This window comes from Eschrichtius robustus, chromosome 9 (assembly GCF_028021215.1).
Source record: "Eschrichtius robustus isolate mEscRob2 chromosome 9, mEscRob2.pri, whole genome shotgun sequence".
NCBI lineage: Eukaryota > Metazoa > Chordata > Mammalia > Artiodactyla > Eschrichtiidae > Eschrichtius > Eschrichtius robustus.
The window spans coordinates 9,475,770-9,496,885 of NC_090832.1; the positions used below are offsets into that span (position 1 = coordinate 9,475,770).

Genomic DNA, 21,116 nt, shown 5'->3' on the forward strand with positions numbered 1-21,116 from the left:
CTACATCCAAAGATAATTAGTGAACTGGAAGAGAGGTCAGAAAAATTTATCCAGAACGCAGCACACAGACAAAAAAGATGGAAAATACAGAAGACTAAGGATATTGGCAAGTAAGACGATAACAAATTCTATGTTTCATTTGAGTACCAAAAGGAGAAGAGAAAAAGCATGTCCCAGAGGCAATATTTGAAGAGATAATGGTTGAAAAGTTTCCAGAACTGATGAAAGGCACCAATCCACATATTCAAAAAGTTCAACTAATTCAAAGCAGAGCAAATAAAAATAAATTCACATCTATACACAGCATAGTGAAACTGCAGAAAAGCCAACACGAGGAAAACCTTAAAAGTAGAGTAAAAAAAGTGTAAAGGAATAACAGTTAAGATTGCTACTGTTGAGAAGTCATCAGTCAATGGAAGCTAGAAGACACCTGCAATATTGCCAAAAACCACTCCCACCCTAGAATAATACATTCAGTAAAAATAGTAAGTCATTTAAAATATTAAGATAAAATAGATATTTTATATAAATTAAAACTGTACCACCAGCAGACCTTCATTAATGGAAATGTTAAGGGATGTACTTCAGGTAGAAGGTAAATGAATGATCTAGCCAGAGGTGCTGAGATTCAAGAAATGTAGAGTGAAAAAAGAGGCAACTATTTGGATAAAATAAATGAACACTGATTGTATAAAACAATAATAATGTCTTGAGTAGGTGTTAAAATATGTAAAATTAAAGTACACAGTAACTACAGTTGGGATGGTATAAATGGAGTTAAAGTTTTCCAAAGTCATCACATTATCCAGGAGGAAGGTAAAAATAATGATTAAATTCTGAAAGTATAATGTTAATAATACATGTTGTAATTTCTAAAATAACCAATAAAAATGTAACCAACAAAAATAGGGTATAATGACTTCCAAATTAGGAGAGGACAAAAAGAGGAATGATAAAAATTCAAATGAAGGCATGAAAAGACGGGAAAAGAAACAAGAAACAGATAGTAAGAAGAGAAAGCGTAAGATTGGATGTTAAATTTAAGCCCAAATATAGCAATTATTACATTAAATGTAATGGACTAAATACCCTAGTTAGAAGATAAATATGCCAGGCTAGATAAGAAAACAACACTCAATTATATGCTGTTTATAAGAGACCATCTGAAGCATGAGGGCACCAAGAGGTTCAAAATAAAAACTACAGACACAGTTTACTTTCCTGGTGAACACTACCAAAAATTTAAGGAGGAAATAATTTCAATGTTATCATATTCTTTCAGTTAATAGAAAAGAGTGTACTGCCCAACTCTTGAGGTTAGTGTAACTTTGATACCTAAATCATACAAAGTCAGCACAAAAAAGAGAAAGTTACAGGCCAATCTCACTTAATAACATACTTGCAAAAATCCTAAACAAAAATATTGACAAACTAAGTGCAGCAATATTTTAAAAGATAATCTTTCCAAGTTGGATTTATACCAAGAATGCAAGGTTGTTTAGCATTGGAGAACTGATCAGTGTAATTCGCCATATTAACAAACAAAAGGAGAAAAAAAATCAATCATTTCAGTACACGTAGAAAATGTCTTTGATAAAATTTAACCACCACTCATGAAAAAGATAAATTTAGTAATCCAGAAAGAGAACTTCTGTAATATAATAAAGGGTGTCTAAAGAACAAAAAACAATAAACATCATACTTACTGGCAAAAATATTAACATTTTCCCTTAGAGAAGAAGAGTAACGCAAGAACGCCTATTACCAATGTTTTTATTTAATGTTGTACTAAATGTCCTAGCCAGCTCTGTAAGGCGAGAAAAAGACATAAAAGTTACAAGGATGGGAAAGGAAGAAACAAAACTCATTATTTGCAGGTAACTGTCTACAAAGAAAATCCAAAGAATCCACATACCCCATATTTTTTCAATTTAAAGACACATTAAATACATTTAACATCTCTGTGGGTGGGCTACATCTCACAATAGAGGAGTCATAATTAAGTTGGAAGCCTTCTGGCTTAGTCTGTTCAGGCTGCTATAACAAAACACCACAGACTGGGTGGCTTATAAACAATAAACATTTATTTCTCACAGTTCTGGAGGCTGGAGGTCCAACAACAAGACAGCAGCATTGTCACGTTCTGGTGAGGGCCCTCTTCCTGTTTCACAGCTGGGATCTTCTCACTGTGTCCTCACATGGTGAAAGGGGTGAGGGATCTCATGGGGTCTCTTTTATAAGAACACTAATCCTACTCGTTAGGGTTCTATCCTCATGACTTAGAATGTCCCAAAGGCTCCACCTCCTAATACTATCATCTTTAGGGGTTAAGTTTTCAGCATATGAGTTTTGGGAGGAAACATTCAGATGATAGCACTTTCTTAAGACCTATGTGAGAAAAGAATCCAAAAAAAGAGTGGATATATGTATATGTGTAACTCATTCACTTTGCTATGCAGCAGAAACTAACACAACATTGTAAAAAAACTATACTCCAATAAAAATTAATTTAAAAAAAGAATAGCATGTAAATGTGTATCTCATAATTGATGGTATATTGAAATACAGTAAATTGTTAGATTTTTATGACAGTTTATATAAAAGCAAGTTGTTTGATGCAGTCAATACACAAAAAGCTTTTATATTTAAGTATACTAGCAAAAAATAGCAAATGAATTTTAAAGTAAGAATTATTGTTAACTGTTAGATAAAACCATGGTATTAAGGTTATAAAAGAAAATGTTATTTAGAGATAAGAAAGTATTTAGGAGTCAAATATCATGATAGCAGAATTTTTAAAAATATTTCAGCAAAGGAAAAAAATAAACCAAATATAGCAAAATGTTAAATTACTATTAAATCCTGGTGATGGATATATGAGAGTTCAAACTATCCACTCTGATTTCATGTATGTTTGAAAATTTTTATAAGTTAAAAACTTTGAGAAACATTAATGAAATACTTAAGTGGAGAAATATACCATGTTCTTAGATTGAAGGGTCAATACTGTAAAGATGTCCATTCTATTTCATGAAGTCCCAGTAAAAAATTCCAATAGGTTTTAGTTTTTAAATAGGACTTGATGAATTGATTCCAAAATTTTTATATGAAAATGCTAAGGATCAAGAATAGAAGGGCTTGTTTTACCAGATGTCAAATAAATAATACAACATGATATTGACACAGAGATTGACAGGTAGACCAGTGGTACAAGAACAGAGAGCCCAGGAAGCAGACTCTGTAATGGCAGTGTGAGCAGCTAAGGAAACCTCTCCCCCAGAGAAAGAGATCTATTAAACTAGTCAAAGGTAGCAAAGGCAATCATTAAAATGTCTAGAGATTGGTCAAAAGACTTACAACAAATTGAGAAGCCTTTTATTCAACAAAATCTAAGGATTCTCATTAAGAACAATGGGAGGCCACTGTATTAGAGTTAGAACTAGAGCCTGCACCCATCCCCTGACAGAAGTGCCTTCCAGAAAGACCTGTTCCATTGGGGGACAGTGGAACGAACACATTGTATGTCACACACCACACACTTTTTTACCCTACAACTAAAAAACATTTTTATTTTGTATTGATGAAATCACTAGAAAACTCAATCCTGCACTTGACCATGGAGCAAACCTCAATAAATTTTAAAAAGTAGATGTTTATCTAGGCCATATTCTCAGGTCATAATCCAATAAAATTAGGAGGAAACAATTTAAAAATGCCAAACAAACTCTTAACTATTGGAAAATTGCACAGTCTCCCTTGAATCAAAGAGAAACTAAAAGCAAATTACAGTCTAGAGATTAATGGAAATGAGACTATTTCATGCTAATATGTGTAGGGTGCAGTTAAAGTTACAATCAGGGGAAAATATATAACTTTAAATGTCTTTATTGTTAAGCAAGACTAAAAATAATGAAACCCAGTGCTAGCTTTAACTAAGAAATTAGGAAACTAACAAAACTAAACAAAAAGTAGAAAAGGATGCAAATTAAAGATAAGTTGAAGTTAATGAAAAATGTTTTAAAAACCGACATAACAAAATAAAAATATACAATTGAAAGGATATACAAATACCAATGTTGTTATTTGAAAATGTCAAAAAAACCCTGGGTAACACCTTGAGAAACCCAATTAAGAAAGAGAGAGCAATGGTTTGTTATTTAATAAATGGTATAGTATAACTATCACTGAGGAGGATGTTGGACCCCCTACCTCACACCATTTATAAATGATGTTCCAGGTGCTCTGAAATACTGCTGTTAGCCCAGGCAAAGCCTGTAATCTTAAGCACGCTAACACTCAGATTCATTTAGGTATTTTTGCCACCTACTACTTCTATTATCTACATAAACAGATAAAAATCCTAAAAATAAAATCCTAAACTGTCATTTAAGGTGCCCTGAAATTCTTTCCCATCGGCTCATTCTGTCCATGTACATAAATCCACTTTGCTACATGTCATATTCTTAATCCTCTTCTCTCAAATCTCCCCTGGCCCTCTGTTCACAATTAATCACTCTCTCATTTGTACTCTCCTACCTCATGGAGATAGAGCTGATTATATAACTGCAAACAGTTTGCCTTGTATGAGAATGAGTTTCAATCCATGACCTTGGGAAAAGAAGGTACTGTAAACCAGCTGTTTCCTTCTTCCCCATCCAAGTCCCAGGCACTCAGATTAAATGAATTCAATACAGTCCTTACTGGTCAGGAAGGACTCGGCATCTTTACGATGTGGAGATTGTCAGTATATTCTTATTCCTGAAAGGCATCAGAGAACATTTATGACCTGAATTTTGTCTATTAATTAGCTAAGAACAAACCTAGACAGAACTGGAAGATTGTTTACTCCTTTCTCCAGTCTTCTATGAAGTGATGTACTCAAGCCACCCCAGCAGTCTAAGTTTGCTATAAGACCCTATAGAAAATGAATCCCAGCATCTCTCAACATTATAGCATAAAGTTATTATATATGTTATGGCTGTGGTCCCTGCTAGCAGCCTTCACCTCATAAATTCTGAACCAAATTATTACTTTTATGTTGCTTCAACTTAATTTGATGGTTGAAAAAAGAAACAAAACCAAAAACTCAGAGGAATAACTAGTAATCACATTTCATCCAGAATAAAAGGCTAGCCAAGGACGATATCCCAAGGTTCTCTTCATATCTGAAAAGAAATAAGCCACATTAAAAAAAAAAAGATAAAACATTTAATAAGTATTTTTTTTTTTTTACAATTTCAGTACAAATTATCACTTCAAATAAACATTAGGGTTTTTATTCATTGCTAGTCATCCAGTAAGATCCAATAAGTAATTTCTGCAGTCCTTTCTAATAGAATTACTTCATTATAAAGCAAATGTTTTAATACATTACCTTGCTTATACACAGGTCAGGAGAATTTTAAGTGTCGTGAACTTCAACAACTTTAAACTTTTACAGGACTTTCTTGGGCAGATGTCCTTGTTTCAGTAATTTACTGGAACAAATTTTTTAAATTGGCAAGAAGTCCGGGAAGATTATACTGTAAAAAGAGAATCTAATTGGGGTCAGGGAGACAATGCTGAATTGTAAAGTCTGTGCCTAGAATACTGTGGTGAACTGTAACACCTTACAGAACAGTAATGAAATAAACTGCAAGGTCACAATAAAAAGGCTGGTGTGGGAACATCAAAGAAAGATTAAAAATAAAAACCACAGAATGAAATCCCCAGGATGGCAGCTGCTCATTGTCCAGATTATTCAACCAACTCTACTGCTAACCCAGGGAAGATACCCACTGTTAAGCACTGATTTAAAAAATAAGGCAATTCCAATTGTCCTTTTTTTTTAAAAAAAAGTGAACGTTAGTACAAGAACCTTACATATTATCAACTCAAAATCCAGTCTGTTATTCATTAAATCTGAACAGCCGTGAGCAAATAATATTCATTTCTTAATGTTAAACTACTTGTAATTTTTCCTGTGACCTGCCTCAATACAGTTCTGTGTGTTAAAACTTACTGTCAGATTCTTAAGAACTATTTGTGTGATGAACACCTATCTTAAATGAAATTCTGTTCTCTGTACCATTTATTGGCTATTTGCTATCTAGAACAAAGAAGAAACCTGAAAATTAAGCACTGGAAGCAACTTTTGTGGTGCTTACTTGCCCCCTGCTTTTCTGACTCACTGTTACATAGATATGCCTTCAAATTCACCTCCTTTTTAGTAGGAAAAGAGGTTATGGAGAAAAGAGTATTTAAGAAATCTTCGATTCCATTCCCAACCATGCCCTTTAGCAGTGACACAAATCCTGGTAAATGATTTACCTTTCCAGAGCCTCTTACCCATCTTGCTTCCTTTCTCCTCCTAACGCTTTCAAGGATCACGTTGTTTACTTCTTGCATTTTTCAGAGAGGTAAAAATGATATAAAGCATGTAAATGCTAGAGAAGGTGTCCTAATCAGCTAAGGCTAAAAACACCATCTTTTACTACTGGTTAACTACTCGTATTATCTATTTCTCTCTATGGGTCACTAATATCTTTTTCTTTTATTAGTTTTCAGATGAAATGAGATACAGTTTTGTTTTTGTATAATCTGTAATGTATCTTGATAGTGGCAATGAGAGTTAATTCTGAAATCCCAGAGGTCTGATCAGTAAAAGGAGCCTGCCATCCTAACCATTAGCTTTGAGTACAGGAATTCCCTGGTCACATTAGGGATAACACAGAACCATTGCTGTATGATTCTATGACATGAAAGACTCCTAAACATGGTATGTGGCACACTGAGATTTTGCCAGTAAATTTCTTATCGGCAAAATTATATCTGCTCCAAATGAGTTCTAGGCCTTATAACATTCTTTTAAAAATGTAAAGCAGTATGGTGATGTCTTTTTTAAAAACTGACTAGGTAAGAAGTGGTGTTGGAAATGTACAGGAAAAAAAAATACCTAATAAAAATGTAGATAAGCTAGCTCAGAATATCCTGAGGTTTCTTATATATGGGGACATGTGGTACTCTCCTTCCTGAAGCCACAGCTAGGTAGACCAGACTAAAACAAATATTCTTCAAATTATAATAATGAAAATCAGTACTTGTATGTACCAGTATGAGTTTTCACATTTTGTGCTTTTTCTGAATATGGAATATAAGGAGAAAAAGAAAGCCATGAGGTTTTATTTCATAGGGAATAGAGAGTGTGTAAAAACTGGTAGCGCACCAGAGCTCAGGACTGTAGCAATTTACGGGACATGCAAAGTCTAAGACATGGTACAGGAGACTTAGGCAGTTGGAGCTCAGGTGAAGCTAATGGTATATGCTCCAGAACCAAAGCAGGGAATGACACCATCTCCCCCAGGACGCACACATAATCACGGCTAATATACATGTACATAAATAAACACAAGGGCTCCCAGGAATGTACAGTCTAATCTTTTGGTTGACCTATTTGCTGCTTCCTACTCTGATATCTTTTTTAACCTGGTGTCAGCGGCCAGGTACAGCTCTTAATGGTCCCAACCACCTTTTAGTGGAATCCTTACATTATGCATCAACCTTCAGGTGGGTCACCAAAAAGTTATTCCAGATCTGTAAAATACAAACAATATTAAAAAAAAACTCACCACATACAAACATAACTTGAACAACCGTTTAAAATTCAATGGGAGGGAACTTCTTGGGCATTATCGGCTAGATTCTCTTTCCTAAAATCCGTATACTGAATCTACCCGGAGGTTTCTCACCCCCTGAGAGGAAACTTAACATGCACAAGTCTGGAATAAAACATATTTTGGTGGCTGAATAATAATCTTACTGAATAAGAGACACAATTTTTGTAAACTACACAAGAGTATCAATGTTTTTTCAGTGTGCCTTTAACTAGATGTCTCTTTCAACTGGGGAGTTGAGACCAATGGGCTTTCGCCTGTTAAGGTGAGGCCAGGGGGAGAAGGCACACATCCTGTGGGAGAGCTGCTGTCGGAGTTTCCCAGTCATGTTTTCGCCAGTGGGTCAAACACCTGCAGCACCGTCCTCTTGTCCTTGTCACTGGTTGTCACCCAGTGGCCGAAGTCGTTTTGTCTGTGCTCCAGTGGCGGCTCCTGGGCAGGTGAGGCACTGACTTGCTGGGGGGCTGCGTGTGCTCTTCCGGGGTTCCTGTTCCCCGAGTCCAGGGGGTCAGGGCTCTTGGGAAGCCAGGAGGTATTCAACAGGTGACGGTGGTGGAGAAGGCTCCAGAAGGGATCCTGATAATCCTGATAATCGCCGAGGAGGGGGGCGGCCTCTGACTTCGTGTCCTTGGTGCCATTGGCCTCAGGGCTTGCAGGTGATGAAGGGCCAAGGAAAGCCGGCTGGGGGAAGAGCGCGCCCCCAGCAGGCAGGGGTGCGGGGGGACAGTCGCTGCTGGGGCTGCTGCAGGGGGCCCCCTGGAGAAGCTGGCAGTTGCTCTGCAGCTCCTGCTGGTGCAAGGCCGCCGGCGCCGACTTCTTCCTCCGCGGGGGCACCTGGGGCACGAGGGGCGGGGCCTCCGGAGGGGGCGGGGCGGCCGCGGTCGGGGCCTCGTCCGGCGCTGGCTTCCCGGCGGCGGCGGCACCTTTCCCAGGCTGAAGTGTTCTCGGTTTGGGAACAGGAGGGACTGTCGCTAGAGGAGGGGTGTCAAGGCTCGTCTCCGGGGGCCCGATTGTAAAATGGACGGCCTGATGCCCAAACTGTTCTTCCGGTGACGCGGGCTAAGAAAAGGCACGACAGAGAGCGTCAATAAGCAGCCCGCCCCGGGGAGCTGGGAATCAGAGCACACAGACGCTGTCCACAGGCGAACAGAGGAGGGGACAAGCGGACATTCTAGCAAATTCAGGATTTGAGAATGTCTGGGATGCGGGAGTGTGACCAGGCAGGAAAGAGCATGGGAGAAACACACGTATCAAGGAGGACCAGCAGGTCCGATGAAATATGAGTGGGAGCTTTCAAACCAGGGCCCCCGTGAATAACCTGAAACAAGTTTCTGTTACCTAGGAAACGGGGTGATGCTCTTCCTTTATTAACAGCGAACCTCCCTGAAAACTTTTCTTCGAGGCCGCAGCTTTGATAATTCAGTCTGTACCACACTAAGGTGAAGTAGCTTATGTCATGGCATTAAGCTAATAGAAGGACTAATGGGTATACTTGCTCCTTGAATCTTTGATATTTAAATATAGAAGAATGGAAAATTTCATACAGGAACTTCACTTCCTTGGTTCTGATTCAAAAGGATCACAAAGAAAACAACTGCATGAGGCCAGAGGAAGCTTTTGTACACACACGGCTTACGGTAGCTTAAGCGTCCGCATTTCAGTATTTCCACTGGTTCTTTAGAAAACTAGCTGCAAAAACAACCCTTTCTCCGACAGCCTTTTACTGCAGCTCCTGTGCAGTGGGTGGGGAAACTGAATCCATTTCTGCCCCTGGCTTTGAAGACAAAGCGAGAATAGAGAAGAGGAGGAAAGAGGTCTGTTGTGTAAGGAGGCATGGAAAATAGGCAGATGAATGTGCAGACGTGGGGCAGCGAGCAACCCAGAAAACACAAAGCAGGCTCTGTAAGAACCACGCGCCCAAACCACGCTCATGCTTTCTACAGGTGGAAAAGCAGCCATTCTGTAATGACCAGCCAAGGGATTACCAGGTGTCCGTGACTAGCACACTGAGCTCAAACGGAAGATCCAGATGTCTCTAGAGGTGCCAGTCTTTGGGCTGCTACTGTCCTGACAAACTCATGTCTTTGAAGCAGCAAGCAAGGCTGAGAAGCTTGAGAGCGAGAGCAAAAAACAATCTGCAAGAAAAGTGGCAAGAAAAGCTGTCGAGCCTCCAGGGTCCGGGGCCACACAAGCGCTTGTCAACATGGCCAATCCAGGAACCGGTGATTGTTTTTCTAATGCAAATAAAAATCTGTACAAGTCAAACCGTGGGCATAGGACACAGACCACACACAAATGGGAATCATTGGGACACTTGGAATAAAGCATCCCACGGTGGTTCGGTTTGGGAACTGAAATGGAACATTTGGGCAGCGTGATACCGCCAAGCTGTTCCTGTCTTGGTGAGAAATTCCCAATGTTTCTGCTCAGCTTGAGCCACGAAGCAGCAGGGATGCGAAGAAGAAAGCGATTGCTGGGCATTTTCCTCAAGGATGGGGCTGTGTCTGGGATTCGTGAACATGTATAAAGAGACCAGACCCATCGGAGACGTAATTCTTACCAACAAGACACTTGAGCAACCCAGGAGCAAGAGGCTTGTGCAACCAGCTTCTTACCTTTCCTGTCCTCCTCAAGGCTGGCTTCTTGATGGCAGGAACTCTGGGTGCGGGCCGACGGGGCAGGAGTGGGGCCACCCCCGCTGTGGGCTCTGGTTTGGAAGGTCCCTGGTCCCTCAAGGCTGTGGCATTTAGGGCTTCTCCTGGGGTGCCTGAAACATACAATTGCACAGCTAAAGTGTAAAGGACAAGGCATCGAATTATCCTTATTCTAAGGATAATTTACTAATGTAATGTATTTCTTTGCTATCTAAAAATAAATCTTTGAAGGTTGTCAGGACCCACCAGCTGGGTTTGGCTCCCAGCTTCTCATTCTCACCTTCTCAACAGGGATGGTGATCTAGGGTCTCTGGAGGGGAGGATCAGTGAGGCCCTGACATCACGTGCAAAGTTTAACGTGTCCCTGTGTTTCTCAGGGTAGATGATGCAAAACTCAAAATCTCAGCAGGGCCCATTACCAAGAAAATGTTAAGTTGGGACCCTGGGTAGATTTCAAACCTCAAACCTCTGCATCTACAGACTTTAAAAAAAAAAAAAGCTTTACTGCAATGTAATTCACATACCGTAAAATCTACGCTTTTTAAGGACATAATTTGGTGGTTATTAGTGTAGTCACAAAGTTGTACAACTATCACCACTATCTAATCACCGGAATATCTTCCATCACCCCAAAAAGAAACCCCACACATTCCCATGCTACTGTGGGTAGCAGTCACTCCCCACACCCTCCTCTCTCCAGCCCCTGGAAACCACTATAACTTTCTCTCTGTATAGATTTGACTATTCTGGACACTGCACATAAATGGAATCACACAATACATGGCCTTTTGTGTTTGGTTTCTTTCACTTAGCACACTATTTTCATGATTCACCATGATATAGCATGTGTTAGTACTTCATTCTTTTTATGGCTTAATAATATTCCATGGTATGGATATACCCCATTTTATCCATTCATCAGTTGATGGACACTTGGGTTGTTACATCCATACAACTTGAGTTATTTTTTTTAATAAAAAAGAAACCATGGTGTGATCCTACAACAGTGTTTCTCAGCCTCTTAATCCATGCCCTCCTTAAACGTTGTCTGGGAATTCCAAATAAATTAAATACCTGGACTAAAAGCAAATCAGGCAACTGTAACTGCATCTGGCTTTTCAGAGGGCATAATTTCCCCTCTTCAAAAGAGATTCTAGTATAAAATCGCAACAAAAACCCAAAAAATGTTAGTAACCAGTGATTCTGAATGCACAGAGGAGATTCCAAGTTAAAATATGGTTAACCCGGGCTAGGTGAAGTAACAGCAACAAAAAATTAACAGGCAGTATGGCAGAGAAGAGGCCCCTGCCTGACGGTAAAGATTCTACAATTGCTGGCGATTTAAAAAAATAGATGTTTTGCCTGAAAGAGGACGCCTACCTACCTACCTCTTTTTACAGAGCCAGCAGAATGAGTTAGTGCCTCTTCTAAAACTCGTGTTTGTTTATTTCAGTCTCTCCCTTAAGCGCTGCTTAATAATCTTGGGATTATTTTTACATACTTACTGAATTTTAAATATACAGTTTTAAATGGACAATAAGTCTTAGTAGCTGAATTTTATAAAATGTTGCTAAAGGGGACTTTCACTGAATACTGCCTCCAGAAAAAAGAGTGTTTTCCTCTTCTAGGCCCCGGATGAAAAGAAAAGCAGAATTGGCAGGAGAGCCCCAGGGGAACACCCACCTCCTCTGGCTTCCAGGAGACATCGGATCGCTGCTTCCGCCTCCTGAGCGTTGGTAGTTTTGATCTGCTTGACGTTATAAGGCTTACTTATCCCAGTCCTAGCTTTGGGCTTGAGGACAAAATCAGGAAAAAAAAAAGCATATTAGCACAGGTAGGAAACAGCCTCACCTGGTGAGTTCTCTGCCTACCGATCTGTACCGGAGCGTGAAGCTGACAGAGCTCCTTCAGATGGTGATCAAAACATAACTCCAACCCGAACCGCATCCCTCAAGCCTCTTCCCCCCGCCCAGCACTCACATATCAAGCGTGGGGGGAACACAATAATGTTTAGACGACCCTCGTCTCCTAAACTGGACGATTCCAGGATTTTGCCATGTGAACAAACCATCCTCTATCTTTATTTCAATAACCAGGTAAAAGCCAGAAAGCTTAGTCAGAAGCCACTCCTTCCACGGTCCAGCGGAGTCATTAAAACACTTTTCCAGATGTTTTCTCAAAAGTGCTCTTTCTACCTCTTCGCTTTTCTGCCTCTTAACGGAGACCTCTGGGTCGCCTTTGAGAACCTGCTTTCATTACTACAAACCACTGAGGTCGAGTCAACCGCCTACTCCCGCTGAGACCAGCTCTCCACACTCTCCTGGGACACGTTAGCTTCCACCCAGCCCCCCTCCCTCACCTCTAGTCCATTGACCTTCACCTACCGTCTTCTTTAGATCTCACAGCCATCCTCCGGAACTCCCCGCCTCTAAAACCCTACACGACTGTTATGATTACTAATGTCCCTACTGCATTATTTAGGCCCCATTAGATCTCTTTTTAGCCTCTTCTCTCAAGACAACTGATCTGAACTTCTCTTATTTCCCCTTCTATCAGCCCCTGCTCTATACACCAAGGTCAAAGGCAAGCATCGGAAGGGAGAGAAGCAGGTGGGTCTGGAAACCAACAGTCCCTCCCTGAAGGGGCACTTGGGAGTTTTCATCAAACGTGATTTTCTCTCTCACGCTCTGTACGACCATTAAAAAACCCTATAAAGGGCCTGGTACTAAGTTATGGGGTTTGGGGATGAATGGTGGACAGGCAGAGGGTTAAAGAGACAGACATGTATATATTCACTGAAAAGAGGTGATCCTGCATGATGTTAGGGGCTGAGGATGAACCGTGGGGCAAATCTCTTGGGTTTGAAATGCTGACCCATTTCGCTATGATCTGAATACAGAGAACTCACTGCTTGCTGAGGTGCTCCTGGCAGAAGTTTTGCTGTCTGCAAAATCGAATACTGCCCGTGGGTGCCAGAGGAGATGGACACATCTGAGGCTGACTTTTTCACCATTAAACCAGCTGTAAAGACCAAGGAGGGCAGAGTCTCAATCTCAGTGAAGTCGCAGCTGCTTCGATGCAAATTCCCAGCCAGCTGAGAGCAAGGTCACAGTTAGGGTCTGAGTACATCCATGGCCTTTGGGGATTCAGAGGCGCTACTGAGTTTCTCTTGTGATTCTCTAATAACTTGGGCTTATTAATGTAGATTCTCTGGAGAAGCACTGTTTGAATGAAAATTTTAATCTAACATCCTGGGGGAGTTAAATCTGATATAAACTCTGATCAATCATTTTTAAGTGGTTTAAAATACACTACTGTTATTAGGACCAAATTTTTAAAATACTTTGTGGGCAAAATCTAACAAAAAAAATCCCAAAGCAGGGGAATAAGTTGGATGAAATAATACCTGCAGCCATTAACAAATCATGTTTTAGAACAACAATTAATACAGAGACATTAGATGAAACACAAATGACCAAACAAAATGGACACTAATTTTGTAAAAAAAAAAAAAAAAAAAATGGAAAATTGTGTATAGAGGACTTCCCTGGTGGTGCAGTGGTTGAGAGTCTGCCTGCCAACGCAGGGGACATGGGTTCGAGCCCTGCTCCGGAAGATCCCACATGCCGCAGAGCAACGAAGCCTGTGCGCCACAACTACTGAGCCTGTGCTCTAGAGCCCACGTGCCACAACTACTGAGCCTGCGCACCTAGAGCCCGTGCTCCGCCACAAAGAGAAGCCACCGCAATGGGAAGCCCACGCACCGCAACGAAGAATAGCCCCTGCTCGCCACAACTAGAGAAAGCCTGTACGCAGCAACGAAGACCCAACACAGCCAGAAATAAATAAATAAATAAATTTATTTTTAAAAATTGTGTGTAGATATAGATATATCTAATTGGAAAAAGGATGGAAATCTTTTGGTTAACAACTATTATCTCTAGGTAGGTGAAATTTAAAACTTTTATTGTTTATATTTATCTCTTTGTAAATCTCTACAATAATATAGGACATAAATTTGTTTTTTATTTATTTAATATTTTCTTTTCTGAGTATCAACTCAGAAAAGTAAAAAAATATGCTTAACAAGTCATGTGTTTCCGGCTTGCCATTGATTACTATTGTGATGTAAGCCAAGATGAACCCAATTCTGAAAGTATAGTCTTAGAAAAATGTTTACCGTCACACTGGGGGGCCGAGGGAGGGGGAGAAGTGAACAGTGGAGGTAAACAGAAACTGATCAAAAGCATGGCATGACTTTATTTCAGATTGCTAAGGAATGTCTCACCGACAAAGCACTGCTTTTTCTGAGGAGCCAGGAAGAAAAGTGCTATCCTGAGACCCGGGCTAGGAAGTGCTGTTCTCAGCAGGCTCGGGCTCACAGACGGCAAGGCTCCTGGTTAGAGGTGGGCGTGTGGTCACCTTATGGGTCAGAGCACCTGGGCTTACTCGAGTCCTCATATGCAGAGAGAGGGTGGGCAGCAGTCCAGGAGAGAAGACGTGGAAAGAAGCCATGGGGGGTGGGGGAGGAAGGAGCTCAAAATGTCCCTAGCTTGTCTGTGGCCCCAATTTTCCATCCCATAAGGTTTCAAACTGAAAGCAGCTTAAAGCAAAAGCACAGCTACGGGAGGACGAAGAACAGCTTTATAAAGGACTCAGCTATCAGCTATCTCTGATATCAAACTTGCCATGGATTGAAGACAAAAAGGAGCCCGAGGAGGGGAAAAAAAGCACTGTGGAAACTCAAAGGCTAGATTTAGAGCCGCTTGTGCAGTAGCAGGAGGTACGCAATTATTCCCAGCAGGCATCGTGGTGAGCGGAAAGCAAGCGAAGTCTTACTTGGAGGGGGGGGTCTCTGCGGTGGGTGAGGTGGCCGAGGCCTGTTGGGAACCGACAGAGACCGGCTTGGAGAGCGGTGGCGGAAGTCCCCAACTGCTTCGAGCTCCTGCTTTAAGTCGAGCAGGTCAGCGTCATCTGGAGGACATGGCGGGGCGGGAGTCAGATGAGTCAGACTCAGGTCTGCAGGGACCCGGCAGTGGCAGGAACTCCTCCCACAGGACAGCTTCAGGGTCCCTCTCTGCTGGCATGGGGGACGGGGGGAGGGTACCCAATGCCTGCTTGGAACATTCAGTGAACCGTGGACAAGGTGTGCCGTCCAGACACGAGAGACACTGAAATATTTTAAAGTGTAGGCATGCTTCCTTCTGAAATAATCCACAAGACTTCCACACAGAGTAGACAGTTGAAAACCAGAGCCCCTCATTCTTAATACCTCATTCTGAAACAGGACAAGAGTTTTGGACTTGAGAATATTTTCACTTCTCTGCCAGCAGGGCAGCCTGCCAATCCCTTGCCAAGGTCCAGCAATGCAGCGTCCCTGCTCATTCAAGCCCCAGATCCTACAGCCCATGCCAGCTACTGCCCAAGCATTCGCCATCCTGACTCACCCTGCAAAATCCTTCTAAGGCTAAGAGGGGTGTGGGGAGGTGACAGCTTCGGTTTTACTACATGTACATTTATTACATTTAAATTCAGGACGATTGTAGGTCTTCTCTCCCACACTACAACACACCACTCTGATTCATTTTATTTTGGCTCATACACCCCGTCCCTCAAATCCAATAACTCAGCCTCGTGTGTCTCTGGCGTTCTGTTGGGGGCAGGCAGGATTTCTCCTTCTGAAGGGAGTGCCTGAACGCCCTATAGCACTGAGGAGATGTTCCCTTGACGTCCACCAGGGGGCAAGGCTGCTCACATGTGAGAGCCCCATGCTGCTCTATTAATTCTTCATTCCAAGGGGCACATCTGCCCAGCCCTTGAGAGGATGCCTGAATGATGGCCACCCTGGAGACGAGGCCTGCTTCTCGTCTCAAGAGCACATCCCTCCAGCCACTTTCACTCCAGGGCAAGAGCCCTCTGGATGTGCAATGTGCAGAACCCCCTGGATTCCCTGATGAATCCAGTCCCTAAACCTGGATACGCGTTCCCAGTCACCTGCGGAGCTTCATGAGTCCCCAGATTTCCAGGGTCCCAGCCCACACCTGCCAAACCCACATCTCTATGACGGGGCTCAGCAACCTGTAAGTTTAAAAGCCCCCTCTGGTTCAACGCAGCCAGGCTACTGACCGGGTTTGGGACCAAATACAGTCAAAAAGGCTTGGGGGTTCTTTGTACCCGTCCCAGCAAAGTACCTTTTCTGGGAAGCATCTTATTGTCAACTCTGTTCTCTGTTCTCAGCCACAGCTCAAAGGGTCCTGACACGTGGCTAAGCCCCTGCACCTGCTCTCCTCCAAGGGGGAGACACAATGTCCAGCAGCTGGAAGGCACTCGTGGCTATGGCTGAAACTGAGCTGAAGAGTCTGATGTGTAATATGAACTACTCTGTGCTAATAATCTAGGGACCTGGAGTTCAATCCCAATGACTTTCAGTCCCTCTTAAGTCTAAAATGACATAATGATGCTAAGGTGTAATATTACTGTATAATAATATAACGGTATATGAATGTAACCAGACACCAGCAACTCAGGACATAGATATTGAATATGTCCCTCATGGGATTGAATCAGAAAAGTTTTGGAGAGGGAAAAAGAATCACAAATGTAAAGCCAGTTCCAGAGCTATGACAATTTAAATTGCACAGAGGAAACTAATGATCATGAATCCGGTATGTTATAGGGGTACCAGTTGTTGGAAAAAAATAAAATCACTAGAGGAAATCAGTGTCGCGGCAGCTGGATTCCTTCTCAGAGCCCAGTTTTCACCACTTGCTGTGACCTCTTTTACCCCTTTGTTCATGGGCCATGCATACTTGATGGCAGCATTATGTGACTCCCGGCTGCTGAGAGGCTGCTGAGAGAGTGATCGCTATACCAGAGGTGATTTAGAAAAGGAAGGTCCAAGCTACCTCTGTAGGTTGGATGCTGCTTCTTTTTGGTGAGTGCCGGTGACCGGCTGGGAGGCGCCACTGCCATGGAGCTGGGGGCATCGGCGAGCTCGTCTCCCCCCGCTTCACTATCTGAGAACACAGGCTGACTCAGCTCATCCACCAAATAGTCTTCGTCGTCTTCGAGAATATCCCCTTGGAGAAGGAAATGTCACAGCAAACAATTAGGGGGAAAGGGCCTAGTCTTTTATCTGTGGGTCTGTTTCAACGTCGAGGCCTGTGGCTTGTGTCAGGACACACCTGAGGCACAGCCACCAGCAGCCCGGGGCACCCACGTGGCAGCAGGGCTGGGACCCCAATTCCATGGGTGCCTGAGACACAGGACAAGCCCACAGCCCTGACATCCTCCAAACTGTCTTCAGTGTAATTTTAGACACCTCCCGTCTTGTCATTGCGTGCATCACTCCTACCTGTGAATACCACCCAACTCTGGCATGGAGAGTAAGCCGGAACTTAAGCATCCTCTCTGACCTTCCCGAGGGCGGGTCTCAGAACGGATCCTGAGGCTCTCGTGTCGGTTGCTGGGAGAACGTCTCGCCTGCCCGCCTCACCCTACGCACCGGGAAGTCCTCACTCGCAGGACGACTCACCTTCTGACTCATAATCCAGACTCGTGAAGTCGAAGTTTTCCTCCAGCAGACAGGAGTTGGCGGTGGGGGACACAGAGGCCACGCTGTCCCGCTTTCCAATGATCTCCTCTTGCAAACCTTTCAGCCAGTCCTTGGTCTTCGGTCTAACCTTCACGGCTCTGCCTTTCACCTGTGAGGACAGAGAGGCCACCTGTGCATGAGCGCAGACGTCAGACCCTCTGACCCCAAAGCGCTTCTCGCTCAAACTCATGCATCGGGAGCCTGGCCCACCTTCACTTTGGCCAAGAAAAGCCGAGGGTCTAGACCTCAGGCAGGCCCAGCACAGCTCACATTTGGCCTGAAGAAAAGTTGAACTGTCACTTTTCATTCCATGTGAACTTAAAACCAGGATATTATCAAAACGGAAACTACCTATGAGCTGCATGTCCCAAACCACACGCTCTGAAGAGAAGGATCACAACAGTCCCATGGGAGGGTGTGAGCGCAGACAGACCCAGTAACACAGGCGGAGCTGTGCTCCAAAACTTGCTTTCTCCCCAGTTCTGCGAGGAGTAGACACCTCGACGAAGCTACCAGAATCAGATGCCGGAATGAAAAGGCCCAGCTCCCGCCCTCCTGTGGCATCTACACCGCAGACCCGGCCACGTGAAAGCACAAGACGCCCACGGCGACAGGCAGCCCCGCTCCCTCGGTGACCAAGCACAACTCACCTTCATTCCGTCCACATCCAGGACGCTGAGCGCCGAGTGACTGTCTGCAAAAGTCACCAGCATCTGCCCTTGGTTGATCCTGGGAGAAATGAGATTTGCCAGGTCAGCCCCGGGAGCGCGCCCTCCAGCGAGGCGCGCACCAGCCCCACCATGCGCGCACCAGCCCCGCCATGTGCGCACCAGCCCTGCGAGGCGCGCGTCCCCACCTGACGAGCAGGATCGTCCCGTAACTGCCCAAGGTCTGCATGAGCTCCGTGCGCACGTCCTCGGGAAACTCGTTTTTCTCTTCGGAGGTTGGCGACTGAAGGTTGACGACGACGGTGGCGTCCCGGGGGCCCTGGAAAGAGGACACTTCCTGGAACACCCTGTCCCGAGCACCCACATCGACTTCTTGCACTTCCACCTCCACGATGGCCAGCACGGGTCTGCGTCAGACACGGAGGGAAGACGGGCACTGTTAACTCGGGACAAGACAGCCCCCAGCCCCGGCTCCGTCCCGACTCCACTGTCAACAGTAAACCTCCACCATGACACAGCCTGTGTGTGTGGCCCCCTGCCCCCGGCCACGGGCCCCGGAACTAAGCTCTCCGGTCCTGGGGTTTCAGTCTGTCTTTCCCCAACCTTGGTATTCTCTTGGCATTTCTATCTAAGGATGATGTGAGAGAAAACCACACCAGCCATGAGCAAAGCTTCTTTACATGCAACCCCAGGACTGCCGAGGATGCAGAGAAGAGGGGATTCTCCCTGGGCTAGGGGTTCAAGTTTTTTGGGGGGCTGTTTGGCAACTTGTGTTAGGAAACTCAAAAATGTTCATCTTTTGACCAACGAGTCTCAATTCTAGAACTTTGTTCTAAGGAAATGACCAGATGGTCAGACAAAGATTTATACATGAGGTTGATCATTACAGCACTGCTGATGGAAGGGACAAAGGGGAAACAATCTAACTGTCCCAGGATAGGGAAAGCGTTAGGTTACGATGCAGCCACACGACCATATGCCATGCACTCATTAAGAAGAATGTTGTAGTAATCTATCTGACATACACAGAAAAACAGATCAGCAGGAAATAATGCAAACCTTGTTGTAATTTTTATACGGGGATGGGTTTACTCTACAAAAAATTTAGAAAATCCTTTCTTATGAAGATTATGTAATCTTATTGAAGACATTTACAATATTAAGTGGAAACAAAGCATAATACAAAATAGCATATACTACGGTGGCAACCTTTAAAACCAGCGAACGTTGAAAAAATTAAGAGATATGGGTGGTAAATCAGTAGTATCCCCCCAAGTTCGTATTACTATTATTAGATTTTTTTGCCTCTAGAAGAAAGAAAAAAGAAGATGGAGAAAAATCTGACACAGCAATATGCGCTGAGCGTTTTTTAAAACTTTTTGTGGGAGAAAAACTTTCCCGAGGAGCCTCATGTGTTAGAAGCGGAGAATCTCTGATGAAAGGGGTGCGGACACGGGAAGGCAGCCTCACTCACTCAGCAATGAAAAGGGACCAATTACTGACACACCAGCAACTGGAAGAAGCTCCAGAGAATCATGCCAAGTGAAAAAAGCCAGCCCCCCAATTCTGTTCCATTTTATAACATTCTTGAAATGACAAAATGCTGGAAAAGGAGAAAAGAGGAGTGGTTGACAGGGGTTAGGGAGGAGTGGGAGCGAGGGAAACGAGGGTCCCCGTGGTGACAGACGTTCTGTCCCGACCATATCGAAGTCAATATCTGGGTGTGACACTGCGCTGTAGATTACAGGGTCTTACCGCTGTGGGGAGCTGGGTGAAGGGTGCACAGGATCCCTACATTATTCCCTATAACTGCATGCGAATCTGTAACTACCTCATAGTGAAAAGCTTAATTAAAAAAATTAATGTAGCAAGTAAGAAAGCAAATGATAACAGTTCACATAACATAATCCTAATTTTCTTATCCACATTTAAACATCTATAAGCTTGTGAGCTTATAGCATGAGCACACACTACACACAGGTTAATATTTCGGTGCAAAATGTACGTGGAAGATGCAGTGGAAAGACACATAACGAACTGTCACCAGACATGGTCTCAGAGCGTGGGACTATGGATGATTTGTCTGTGTATATTTCCCCTAATTGTCAAGAACCAAGATGTTCTGGTTTTGTAATTAGAAAAATCAATAAATGTCTAAGATGCGTCTCAAACCAGGATGCTCAGATCCGCACTTCCCAGTCTTCCCAGCTAAGTAAATGCTACCTCATCCTTGTAGCTGCTCAGGCCAAAAACTCTGGAGTCATCCTCACCTCGTCTCTCTCACACCCCACATCCACTCCATCAGCCAGTTCTGCTGGCTCCACTTTCAAAACCTATCCAGAACCCACCACTGCTCACCATGGCAACCCACGACCACCCTGGTCCAAAGCCACCCCGTCCCTCGGTTCCTCCCTGCCTCCCTCCTTCCATGCTGGCCCCGCTGGAGTTTCTTCAGGTGACTCTGTTCTAACCTGGCCACACAATGCCACTGCGCTCAGAGTGAAACCCAATGTCCTTTTTATGGCCCACAGGGTTCCACGCAGGCTGA

At 43.5% G+C, this 21,116-nt stretch overlaps 1 protein-coding gene across 5 annotated transcripts in view; it reads right to left on the reverse strand.

Moving 5' to 3' along the window:
• The window catches only part of SYNJ2 (synaptojanin 2), a 115,143-nt gene that overhangs the window by 10,115 nt on the left and 83,912 nt on the right, over positions 1 to 21,116 (reverse strand). For 3 of the 5 annotated variants that reach the window (XM_068551718.1, XM_068551717.1, XM_068551715.1), the window contains exons 19-27: positions 18,757 to 18,975; positions 18,551 to 18,629; positions 17,841 to 18,009; positions 17,212 to 17,385; positions 15,146 to 15,280; positions 13,215 to 13,327; positions 11,990 to 12,098; positions 10,268 to 10,419; positions 5,183 to 8,711 (exon numbers count right to left, since the gene is read on the reverse strand). In XM_068551718.1, the coding sequence (XP_068407819.1) occupies positions 7,977 to 8,711; positions 10,268 to 10,419; positions 11,990 to 12,098; positions 13,215 to 13,327; positions 15,146 to 15,280; positions 17,212 to 17,385; positions 17,841 to 18,009; positions 18,551 to 18,629; positions 18,757 to 18,975 (1,885 nt within the window). In that variant the 3' untranslated portion in view covers positions 5,183 to 7,976. The other 2 variants (XR_011075041.1, XR_011075040.1) reach the window with 1 other exon arrangement.